Raw genomic sequence first — 12,652 nt, 5'->3', positions numbered from 1 at the left:
TGTCAGCCTACTACCCCAATGCCTAGATAAAATGTTATCTAAAAATCAATTTGGTATAATATAATCAAAAAGCACTGTAATACAGTAGTGTCACAAACAATTATACTTGCTTTAAAAATAAACATCTGCTTGACATTTACTCTCAATATCCCTAGTCATTCATATAGCAGCAGACCGCCAATATTTTCTATGACCATGCTCTAGCCAACTGACATTATTGCTTAAATGAAATTAGACAAAGAGGAGAGTTCCTTTTAAGCCTGAGGTTCTGCTTCATTAAATGTGCCATTACACTGAAAAGAGTAAAGTGTGATTTGAAGGTTTTACCTAAATAGAAAAAGTAGTTATATAGAAAATAAATAAAGCAGGGGGAAAAAAATAAAACAGGCTCTGATGTTCTATACCAGCTGCTCTCAACTGGGGGTCCACTGCCCCACAGCTGGTTTCAGGGGGTCCGCGAAGCAGGTCAGCGTTAGACTGGTTGGAGCCCAGGGCAGGAAGTTCAGAGCCCCCCAGGACAAGAGTCCCAGCCCCCGCCTCCAGCCTGAAGCCTAGAGCTCCCCCATCACCACCTGCGTCTGAAGCCTGGAGCCATGCCTCTTCCCCACCCCAGAGTTTTTAATAGCATGTTGGGGGGGGTGGGGGGGGAGGCTCAGAAAGAAAAAGGTTTAGAAACCCTGTTCTATACTATGAGACTACAATACACACAGCTACTAGATTTTAAATTTACTAGCATATACAAAGTTCTCCCAAACTGCTAACGAATTAGCTTCTTTACTTGCAATCCATGCAGATGCCATTTGGACTCAAGAGCAAATCCCCAACAGCTATGCCTAAAGACTAAGTCTTTGCTTGCGTGTACTTAAGCATGCATTTTAAAATGAAGTTAAAATTGGAAGTTAAATTACAGTTTAGTTTTAAGAACTTTAACTTAATTGTGGGGATTCCCTTCAAACAAAAAACCTCTGCGAAGTCTTAGTTTGTCCAACAGAAGTACAAGACGCTACTAAAGCTGACACTCCGAGCAAAAAAATGGATGTGTGACATTTTTGTTTTTTTCTTCTGTATAATTTAAGGTTTTTGTTTTTCTTAAAGTTTCCTATTTGTTTTTCACACTAGAAATTCAGGACTTATCAGCACTTTCTCTCCTGGAACACTATGTAGATCAGGGGTTGGCAACGTTTGGCACGCGGCTCGCCAGGGTAAGCACCCTGGCGGGCAGGGCCAGTTTTATTTACCTGCTGACGCGGCAGGTTCGGCCGATCGCGGCCCCCACTGACGCGGCAGATTCGGCTGCTTCCCGCCGCCCCCATTGGCCTGGGACGGCGAACCGCGGCCAGTGGGGGCCGCGATCGGCCGAACCTGCCACGTCAGCAGGTATATAAAACTGGCCTGGCCCGCCAGGGTGCTTACCCTGGCGAGTCGCGTGCCAAACGTTGCCGACCCCTGATGTAGATGACTGGAGAACTAGCAAGACAACAATACAAGTACCAAAGAAGGTAAACCTAACCAGCTGAGAAGGAATTTTTAGTCAGCCTGTTCTAAACTGTTATTATCTATTTAAGTCAAATAACTGAAACAATTGGGAGGAAAGATGTTAAAGATTCAACATGCCTACCACTTCAATTGAGACCTAAAAAAGATCCTCCTCCCCTTCAGTTCTATGATCCTCTAAGAAGACCTCTCCAGAGCCCGCACCAAGATCAATAAATAAAACAAAACAAAACATACACACGCGCGCACACACACATACATGGAACAAGGCTTAGCAGTCTTATTATATCAAAGAAGCAAAGAGGGTACAAACTCATTTTCACCCTTGGCAGGTCATCTTTAATATTCTCAAACTGTAATTTGGCTGTTTGTGGTTTCCCTCAACTCTCAAATTGGTTCTCTCAATTCTTAGTAAATCTTTGGGTATTAAGAAACTAAAAAGAGTTAGCTTACACGAAATTTTGTGGAAACCAAATTATTAGTCTCCTTTATCCAGAACTCAATAAAGGTCAAACACTTGCACAATTTTCAGATCAGGATGAAGCCAGCAAATACCTTTTTGTGCTCTTCATATTCCAGTTTGCTTAGCAGTAATGCCTTTTCAAGATCTGCTTCAAACATTTCAGATGTCAGCTGAAGAAATAAGATTAAGACAAAAACTCATGACAGATTTTTGTTTTTATTAATAAAAAGCAAAACCAGCTTTCAATTGCACACCTTTAAAACTTAATTTTAGCCTACGGAATGTTACAGCTGCTGTCAACATACTCTTGGTAATATGATGAAATGCGCCAGTAAGAATGACTAAATATATTTGTACAACAGTTGTGTTTCAACCAATAAGGTATTCTACCATGTTGTTAAATAAAAGTCTGTGACTGAAATCATGCACTACTTAGTCACTACAGGGAAAGGTAAGTTCTCTTTTTTTTTTTTTTAAATTGCATTTGTTCAAAATGCTTGCTTGTAACTTAGATCTTGAAGTTCTGCATGCAGAAAGCTTGTTGATTTTAAAGCCTAAAATATCAACAAGTAGGATAGGGGAAAGAAGAGCCTCTCAAAAGCATAGAAAAGACCAGGCCAGCTCTGCTGCCCTTAACAAAAAGTAACTTCTGCTGAATGGCAGGGATGGCGAGAGACTCCAGGACATCATCTGTGAAAGGAAAAAAAGTTTGTCTGGGATGCCATAGGAGGATGATGTGCAGTGCAAGAGTTGTTTCAGAGAAGTGTAAGGGATCAAGAGCTGTCTTAGATTAAGGAGTGATGGAGGGGAGCTTTAGTCTTGATGGAGTTTCTTGGGACGTGGGATAAAAGGGGAATTGAAATTTTATATGTGGGGACTGAAAAGGAAAGAAATAACAGTTGCTTAGCAAAGGTAGAGAGGTAACATCTGATTTTATAATGTGGTGGCATGGCAGAAGGGTAGCTGAGTTTTGTTTAGAGCACTATATTAATCTTCATGGGAAAAGGTGAGCAAAAAAAAAAAAAAATACACCCAAGCCAATACAAACTTATTGAATGGGGGACACAGATGGGCTCAAGGTAAGCAGAGGTAGGGATTCACCTGGATTCAGGGTATTGGTGGATGAGGAGGAGGTTGGAAAAACTGCAGTGTGCATACAGCAGTAATATAAACAAACATGCACACCTCAGATGTAACTGATTATAATACATCTCTAAAAATGTAGCAGTTTGTTTGCATCAGATATTATTCCTTTAAATGGTTCCCAAATTATCAGAGCAATCCCCAGTGTGATGAATAAGCAAATATTATCATGTTTCTTAGTTTGTTTTTGTCCGTTCATTCCACTTCTCTTCTCTTTCATCTGTCATTTGTCTGTTCTTTGAGTTGCAATTAGGATGTTTTTAGTCATTAAGGATTAAACTTGAAGTCTCTAACTCACGATCTGAGGACTTCAGAAACTCAGCCAGAGACTATGGGTCTATTACAGGAGTGGGTGGATGAGGTTCTATGGCCTGCAATGTGCAGGATGTCAGACTAGATGATCATGATGGTCTCTTTGGCCTTAAAGTCTATGAGTCTTTGCACATTCTCAGCTCAATTTGATCAAATTAAAAATGGCTCAACTAGCTTTTATAAGTTCTAGTGATACCATATAACTTTCCTGCCTATGATAACCACGCCCTTAAAGAACTTACAGAGTTACATGAGACACAGATTGCTTAAAATACATGGTTTATGAAATCCTCCAAAGATCTTGGTTCTCAACCTATTTACCACTGTGGGATGCATGGCTCACAGCTCTCTGTGTGTTATGTGAGCCTCATCCACACATTATATATACTACCTGTATGGCCCTGAGGATGTCACATGGGTCACAGCTGTGTGCAGATTGGGCCGTGGATGAGAACCACTGATCTAGACATTCTTTGCAGTCACTCTAATCAGAGGAAACTCCTACAATGAGTTTTGCAAGAATAAAGACCAGTGTCCTTAGTTTTACAATAGTGAGCCAAGAGCCTTTCCTTTTGACTTAGGTCCTTGAACACAATCATATAAATACCCGCTCAACAGGAGGCAAGGACATGAGTGAGACTGCCAGTATGCAGGTATCTGTGTGCTATTACCCCAAAGAATTTATTTATTCTATGGCTACAATTTAGTATCAACTGTACAACAGAATCTGAGCCTGAGCAAGAAGGATGTCTACCAAAAAAATCAAGGCACAACGATTGCCCTGAAAAATTCAAGTAATGAAAAAAGAAGGAAGGGATGGGGGTCGGGGGCGGGGGGGAGGAGGAGAGGAGAATAAAGTTATAAAAAGGCAATGTTTAACATGTATGTGGAAGTTAATACTGTAAGTTCCTCAGCGGGGCCGGCTCTAACTTTTTTGCTGCCCCAGGCAAAAAAGAAGAGCGCCGCCCTGCCGTAACCCCCCCGCCCCGTGCCGCCGACACACACACCCCCAGCGTCGCGCCGGGCCGCCGAAACCCCCGCCCCCACTCGAGCGCCTCGCTGGGCCGCCCAAACCCTCGGAGCGCCGGGCCGGGCCGGCCAACTCCCTCCCCCGCCCGAGCGCCGGGCCGGGCCGGCCAAACCCCCAGAGCGCCGGCCAAACCCCCGGAGCGCCGCGCCGGCCAAACCACCGCGCCGCCCAAAACCCCGGAGCGCCATGCCGCCCAAACCCCCGCCCCTCCCCCAGCGCCGGGCTGGGCTGCCCAAACCCCCGAGCGCTGCGCCACCCAACCCCCCGCCCCCCAGAGCACCGGGCCAGGCCGCCCAAACCCCCGCCCCCCCGAGCACTGCCCAAAACCCCGCCCCCCCCAGCACTGCCCCGCGAACAAAAACAAAAACACCGCGAGTGCCCCCCGCCACCCCAACATTGGCCGCCCCTTATAAGGTGCCGCCCCAAGCATGTGCTTGGTCGGCTGGTGCCTGGAGCCGGCCCTGTTCCTCAGGACAAAGACTGTCTCCTTAAATGTTTGTACAGAGTCTAGCACAAAAGAGCCCAAGTAGTTATTGGAGCGAAGTACTACTGCAATACGAATGCTATCACTAAACGTCAATAATTTAACCATAAAATTAGTCCATCCTGGGGCTCCTAGTGTGATGACAATCCTCTTGGTGTTATGTCACCAGAAATCCTTTACTAGCTTTAGGACCTTGTAATTCTATTAACACTTAAATATTTTCCATATACTGTAGGAGCAGTATTTTAACACATTTACAATTTAAACATTTACACTGCAGTTGAGATTTAAACTGGAAGACTAATGGCTATATCCTCTACTGTAAAATAACTTTAGCAAATTTACTGAAATTATGTAGGTACTCTTGTTGTTAGTCTCAAAATTCACATGACAAAGTATAAACTAACCAAAGTCTCTCCTTCAGCCTTCTTTTTGGTTCAGTATCCCTTTTTCCTCACAATCTTCCCCATCCCTCATTCTAACAGGCTACCTCTAAAGAGCCAATTCAATACACTGCAGCACTGGCAGGCATTATTGGCAGCAGCTACAAACAGTGAGTAAGTTTCTAAATTAAGGAATAGTTTTAAAGACAGAAAGTTTTATTATTAAACGTAATAATTAGACAGAGAATATGGAATTTACCTATACTTGTTAAGGATACTCACCCCATGTACACCTTGCACCAATACTCCAAATTCTCTCCAAGGTTCAATTTAAGATAGCCTGCAGTGGTATGCAGTACAAACATATTCCTGGTGGTGGCCCCCCATCAGTTTCTGGAGAAACTAATCTTTCATTCAAAGAAATTGTGGTTCTGGGTGGAGTTTTCAGAAGTGCTCAAGTTATTTAGGAGTCTAAATCCCATTGACTTTGGCTCCTAAGTGACTTAGGTGAATTGGAAAGTTTTACCCTCTAGCTCTTGTAGTAGCCAAGAAAAGCCCACAAGATATAAGCCAGCAGACATCATAGTGACAGAAGTAAACCACTTCATTTTTTTAATGGGATGTTAACTCTGCAACCTAATGAGGACGATGTTACATTTTTAGCTATTTCACTACTGATCAGCTTAGAAAAAACATCTAGTTATTCAGGTATTGTGGGCAGAGCATGTGCCAGGAGCATCACAACTCCCCGTCCTCTACTGTGATCCCTGAACAATTGCTTAAAATTGACAGTGTGCTCAATACTATACTACATACACAAACAGTCCATGCTCTGATCTCAAAAACCGCAATAGCCTCTAGTTATGCTTTTCTCTACTATCCACTAGTGAAAATGTGTCTTATCATGGCGCCAAAGTCAGAGTGGTAGATTTCAGGACAACAGCAAAACCATGAAATTACTTTTAAAAGTGAAAGGAAAACCCAAGACAACTTTATACCCTGTGGGCCTCTAGAATGCAAATGAATTAAGAAATCAACTGCATGTCCACCATCCTGTCCCACTGTTCAATAATACATTCATAAATACTTAAACCAGGGTTAATGTTTCTCCTCTTTTATAATAAAGAGGGCAGAGACATGCAGCTTGTAAGCTTCATGCAATTCTCCAAAGCACTTTATGGTTACTACTACATTGCTTGATATACCAACCATCTAATCAGAAGGCACAGGCAGGCTGAAAAAATTGATACCTGCACCCCAAAAATAAATAAATAAATAAATAAATAAATAAATAAAGTCTCCTGACATCACAGTATTAACAACTTTCAACAATTTATTATGCACCAAATGTTGCCCTCACTTAATGCTTGATCATCTTCCAAAATGGGATTTCTGAAATTCTTCCTCTTTGTTGAGCCACAGATTGAAAATCTCTCTCTACATGTCAATAAAGTCCAGATAGCTGTCAATATAGGTGTTTAACCTAGCTCCTGAACTTCACACAGACCTTTTAAAGACATGTCACCATCAATACTGGCCCCTTACGGGGACCTTACAAGTGTACAGGGCTATCTCAAAATGCATAATTCATAGAGAATTGTGATGTCACCAACTCTGCATGAAACAGTTTTCTTATAAAAGGAAAACACACTCAGATATCCTGATACTCAGTAACCAAAGCCACCAGATCATCACATACCTATTAGTAAATGTTGTAAAGAGTTTCATACAAGCTCTCACTATTCTAGAACAAGGGAAAATGTAAAAACACACACTTAAACTAAGATGTAAAAACAAAATGTCATTGCACTAAATAGTAAAATAAACTTTGACATTCTATAAATCAACAAAATATTTAGGTGAAGTACTGAACTACCATCATTAACAAAGGAACAGTTCTAATTATGAATGTTTCTCCTACTGACATCATTGGGAGGAAAAGCACATCAATCAGTTAAGAAAATGTATGGTTTTTCAAATCGTCTTACCTCAAGGCTAAAAGGTTTTAACATTTTGAAGCCATCACAATTCTTAGGCCACGTCTACACTACCTGCTGGATCGGCAGGTAGTAATCGATCTATCGGGGACTGATTTATCACGTCTTGTCTAGACGCGATAAATCGATCCCCGAATTAACGCCCGTACTCCACCTCCCCCCTCCCCCGCCCCAGTGTAGACCAGCCCTTAGTGTAACTTCTGCCTTTAGTAGTTCTACCAGAGGAATCATGGTAAAAAGGTTTCAATGGCACTCACCACACACACACACACACACTGGTGGCCTCTGCTTTATTACATTTTTAAATGTTGGCGACCCCTAGCTCTATAGAGAATACTTACTTTTGGTAAATATATCAACCAAGAAAAATAGGGATATCTATTGCAATTAATAAGTATCTTATATTGACAGATGTGACTGTCCTCGTAGCCTTATGGCTTGTTGAGTGCGCTGCTCTTCAAGAGATCTGGATTTGAGAGTGAACTCAGCACATCAGAAGACCAAGAATAAGCCAACTGAAATGCTCTTTTGTTAATAAGGGTGATGGCAAAGATGCTTCAAAAGATTTTTATAGCAGAGAAAATCTTTAAAATATGAGATTTAAGTGTAAAGATTGAGCAAAGCAGGAGATTCTATCTCACGTCTTCCATTAGACATTATTAAGAGACATTATTAAGGACACAAGAGCAAACTATCCCATTGAGTAGGGGGAAGTATGGCAAGAGACTATCCTGGCTTAACCAGGAGATCTTCAATGATCTAAAAATCAAAAAAGAGTCCTACAAAAAGTGGAAACTAGGTCACATTACAAAGGATGAATATAAACAAACAACACAAGTATGTAGGGACAAAATTAGAAAGGCCAAGGCACAAAACGAGATCAAACTAGCTAGAGAGACAAAGGGTAAAATGAAAACATTCTACAAATACATTAGAAGCAAGAGAAAGACCAAGGACAGGACAGGACAGGCCCGTTACTCAATCAGCGGGGGAAAACAATAACAGAAAATGTGGAAATGGCAGAGATGCTTAATGACTTCTTTGTTTCAGTTTTCACCAAGAAGGTTGGTGGTGATTGGACATCTAACATCGTGAATGCCAGTGAAAATGAGGAAGGATCAGAGGCTAAAATAGGGAAAGAACAAGTTAAAAATAAGTTAGACAAGACACCAGGGCTTGATGAAATATATCCTAGAATACTCAAGGGGCTGACTGAGGAGATGTCTGAGCCATTAGCAATTATCTTTGAAAAGTCATGGAAGGCTGGAGAGATTCCAGAAGACTGGAAAAGGGCAAATAGAGTGCCAATCTATAAAAAGGGAAATAAGGACAACCCAGGGAATTACAGACCAGTCAGCTTAACTTCTGTATCTGGAAAGATAATGGAGCAAATAATTTGCAAACATCTAGAAGATAATAAGGTGATAAGTAACAGTCTGCATGGATTTGTCAAGAACAAATTGTATCAAACCAACCTGATAGCTTTCTTCGACAAGGTAACAAGCCTTGTGGATAGGGGGAAGCGGTAGACGTGGTATATCTTGACTTTAGTAAAGCTTTTGATACTGTCTCGCATGACCTTCTCATAAACAAACTAGGGAAATGCAACCTAGATGGAGCTACTATAAGGTGGGTGCATAACTGGTTGGAAAACTGTTCCCAGAGAGTAGTTATCAGTGGTTCAGTGTCATGCTGGAAGGGCATAACGGGTGGGGTCCTGCAAGGATCAGTTCTGGATCCAGTTCCGGTCAATATCTTCATCAATAATTTACGTAATGGCATAGAGAGTACACTTACAAAGTTTGCGTACGATACCAAGCTAGGAGAGGTTGCAAGTGCTTTGGTGGATAAGATAATAATTCAAAATGATCTGGACAAACTGGAGAAATGGTCTGAAGTAAATAGGATTAAATTCAATAAGGACAAATGCAAAGTACTCCACTTAGGAAGGAACAATCAGTTGCACACATACAAAATGGGAAATGACTGCCTAGGAAGGAGTACTGCGGAATGGGATCTGGGGGTCATAGTGGATCACATGCTAAATATGAGTCAACAGTGTAACGCTGTTGCCAAAAAAAAGCAAACATCATTCTGGGATGCATTAGCAGGAGTGTTGTAAGCAAGACATGAGAAGTAATTCTTCCACTCTACTCTGCACTGATTAGGCCACAACTGGAGTATTGTGTCCAGTTCTGGGCGCCACATTTCAGGAAAGCTGTGGACAAATTGGAGAAAGTCCAGGGAAGAGCAACAAAAGTGATTAAAGGTCTAGAAAACATGACCTATGAGGAAAGATTGAAAAAATTGGGGTTGTTTAGTCTGGAAAAGAGAAGACAGAGGGGACACGATAACAATTTTCAAGTACATAAAAGATTGTTACGAGGACGGAAAAAAATTATTCTTCTTAACCTCTGAGGATGGGACAAGAAGCAATGGGCTTAAATTGCAGGACGGGAGATTTAGGTTGGACATTAGGAAAAACTTCCTGTCAGGGTGGTTAAGCACTGGAATAAATTGTCTCGGGAGGTTGTGGAATCGCCATCATTGGAGATTTTTAAGCACAGGTTAGACAAACACCTGTCAGGGATGGTCTAGATCAGTGGTTCTTAACCTGGGGTGCACGCGCCCTTTCTGGAGGTGCAAGATGCCCTTTCTGGGGGTGTGAGACATGCCAGATTTTTTTAAGAAGGTAAATCATTGAAAACACAAATTAAGCACAGGCACGTAAATACAACTACTTTGTTTCATCAAACCTATGTATTTATTAACATACATTTTTTTAACGATTACTGTAATATACAAACAAAAAATATATCTAGGTTTAAGGGGTGCAAGAACGTATTTTAATTTTTGATAAGGGGTGCGAGAACATATTTTGAGAACCAAAGGGGTGCAGGCTGCAGTAAAGGTTAAGAACCACTGGTCTATATAATACTTAGTCCTGCCATGAGTGCAAGGGACTAGACCAGATGACCTCTTGGGGTCCCTTACAGTCCTATGATTAAAATTTTTTGTTTGCACTGTTGTAGCCACATTGATCCAGGATATTAGAGAGACAAGGTTGGGGAGGTAACATTTTATTGGACCAACTTCTGTTGGTGAAAGAGACAATCTTTTGATCTACACAGAGCTCTTCTTTGAGTGTCCAGAAGAACACTGTGTAGCTCAAAAGCTTGTCTTTTTCACCAACAGAAGTTTGACAATAAAAGATATTACCTTACCCACCTTGTCTCATTAAAATTTTTGGAAGATGAATGAAAATCCTCCAAGCTGCTTTGAAAAATCTCAGCCATAGCTATTTCTCTCACACATTTATCTTTGAAGTTTGTATTACATTACTCTGCAAGACAACCAAGTAAAATAATTTGATATCGCAAGCTGTACCTGTTCATCTCTTTGTCTCCACTCTTGCCAATTTTCTTCCTGAGAGTCTTTCTGCCCTGGGCTGTGCAATGTTTGTTCATGTTGAGACAGACAGCCTCCATGGGAGGATTTCTGAGGAATCTTTTTAAAAGCAAGATTTCGGAGCTGCAAAGCAAGAGCCAGGAATATAAATCAATGGTGTTGCTATTTACTAGAACATTAGTGATTATACAGAAACAATATGCCAATTGGGCTATCATCTTAGACATATAGGCCATGTCTACACTACCCCTTATGTTTCCAAAACCACACCCCGAGCAACATAAGTTTCGCCAGCATAAGTGGTACTGTGCCCAGCACTATGTTGGCGGGAGAGCGTTTCACGCCAACATAGGTACTGCTGCTTTTAGGGGGTGATTTATGTCGACAGGGGAGCTCTCTCCTTTCGGTATAGGGCAGCTACATGAGAGACCTTACTGCAGCACAGCTGCATGGGTACAGCTGTGCCGCTGTAAAGTCTCTAGCGTAGACATAGCCTTAGGATCTGCCTATAACTTACATTATTTCACCAATTACTTAAACCAATACAGTCAAAGTAGTTTTAATAGCTGATAAGGCTGATATTTGCAATAGTTTAACGTTTGCAGTGTCAGACCTAGGATATTAGAAAGACAAGGTGGGTGAGGTAATACCTTTTATTGGACCAACTTCTGTTGGTGAAAAAGACAAGCTTTCGAGTACACAGCTCTTAAGTCAGGGGCGGGCAAACTTTTTGGCCTGAGGGCCACATCAGGTTTCTGAAATTGTAAGGCGCACCGGTTAGGGGAGGCAGTGCCTCCCCGTAACAACCAGGCGTGGACCGGCCCCCACCCCCTATCCAACCCTCCTGCTTCTCGCCCACTGACGGCCCCCCCAGGACTCCTGCTCCATCCAACCCACTCTGTTCCCTGTCCCGATGGCCCCCCCGGGACCGCTGCCCCATCCACCCCTCCCTGTCCCCTGATCGCCCCCGGATCCCCCACCCCTGACTGCCCTCCGCCGCCCCATCCAACTCCTCCTCTCCTTCCTGAGTGCCCCCCGGGGACTCCTGCCCCATCCAACCACCCCTTCTCCCTGACCGCCCCCCAGAACCTCTGCCCCTGACTGCCCCCCCAGCTTCCCCATCCAACCCCCCTCCCCTTCCAGACTGCCCTCCCGGGACCCCTGCCCCCATTCAACCCCCCTGTTCCCTGTCCCCTGACGGTCCTGCCGGGACCCCTGCCCCATCCACCCCTCCCTGTCTCCTGATCGGCCCCAGACCCTCCACCGCCCCATCCAATCCCTCCTCTCCTTCCTGACTGCCCCCCCCCCCCAGGACCCCTGCCCTATCCAACCACCCCTTCTCCCTGACCGCCCCCGGAACCCCTGCCCCTGATTGCCCCCCCAGCCTCCCCATCCAACCCCCCCTTCCTGACTGCCCCCCCAGGACCCCGCCCCCATTCAAACCCCCTGTTCCTTGCCCTCTGAGCGCCCCGACCCCTATCCACACCCCCTGACCACCACCCTGAACTCCTCTGCCCTCTATCCAACCCCCCCTGCTCCCTGCCCCCTTACCGCGTGGCTCTGCAGCTGCGCTGCCGGGCAAGAGCTCACAGCCCCACCACCCTGGCGCAGTGAGATGAGGCTGCGGGCGAGGGGGAACAGCAGGGGAGGGGCTGGGGGTGAGCCTCCCGGGCAGGGCCGGCTCTAGGCACCAGCAAAACAAGCTGGTGCTTGGGGCGGCACAATTTTAGGGACGGCATGGCCAGCGCCGGAATGCCGCCCCTAAAAATGTGCCGCGGCCGCCCTAGCTCACCTCTGCTGCTGCTGCCTGGGAGGGAGGGGGAGAAGCGGCGCCCGCGCCGCGGCCACTCGGAGTCTCCCCCTCCCTCCCAGGCTCTCAAACCTGGGAGGGAGGGGAAGATCCCGAGCGGCTGCGGCGCGCGAAACAGCTGTTTCACG

The 12,652-nt window shown here is 44.2% G+C and overlaps 1 protein-coding gene across 6 annotated transcripts in view; it reads right to left on the bottom strand.

Annotated features, from left to right (window-relative positions):
• The window catches only part of GKAP1 (G kinase anchoring protein 1), a 48,091-nt gene that overhangs the window by 17,943 nt on the left and 17,496 nt on the right, over nucleotides 1-12,652 (bottom strand). For 5 of the 6 annotated variants that reach the window (XM_065406080.1, XM_065406082.1, XM_065406084.1 and 2 more), the window contains 2 exons: nucleotides 10,694-10,837; nucleotides 2,050-2,127 (listed from right to left, as the gene is read on the bottom strand). In XM_065406080.1, coding sequence (XP_065262152.1) covers nucleotides 2,050-2,127; nucleotides 10,694-10,837 — 222 coding nt within the window. The remainder of the gene's footprint in view (nucleotides 1-2,049; nucleotides 2,128-10,693; nucleotides 10,838-12,652) is intronic. The other variant, XM_065406085.1, reaches the window with a different exon arrangement.

This window comes from Emys orbicularis, chromosome 6, assembly GCF_028017835.1.
Source record: "Emys orbicularis isolate rEmyOrb1 chromosome 6, rEmyOrb1.hap1, whole genome shotgun sequence".
Lineage (NCBI taxonomy): Eukaryota > Metazoa > Chordata > Testudines > Emydidae > Emys > Emys orbicularis.
Note: the sequence above shows the minus strand (reverse complement) of the source record. Positions and strands in the feature narration are given on the sequence as shown.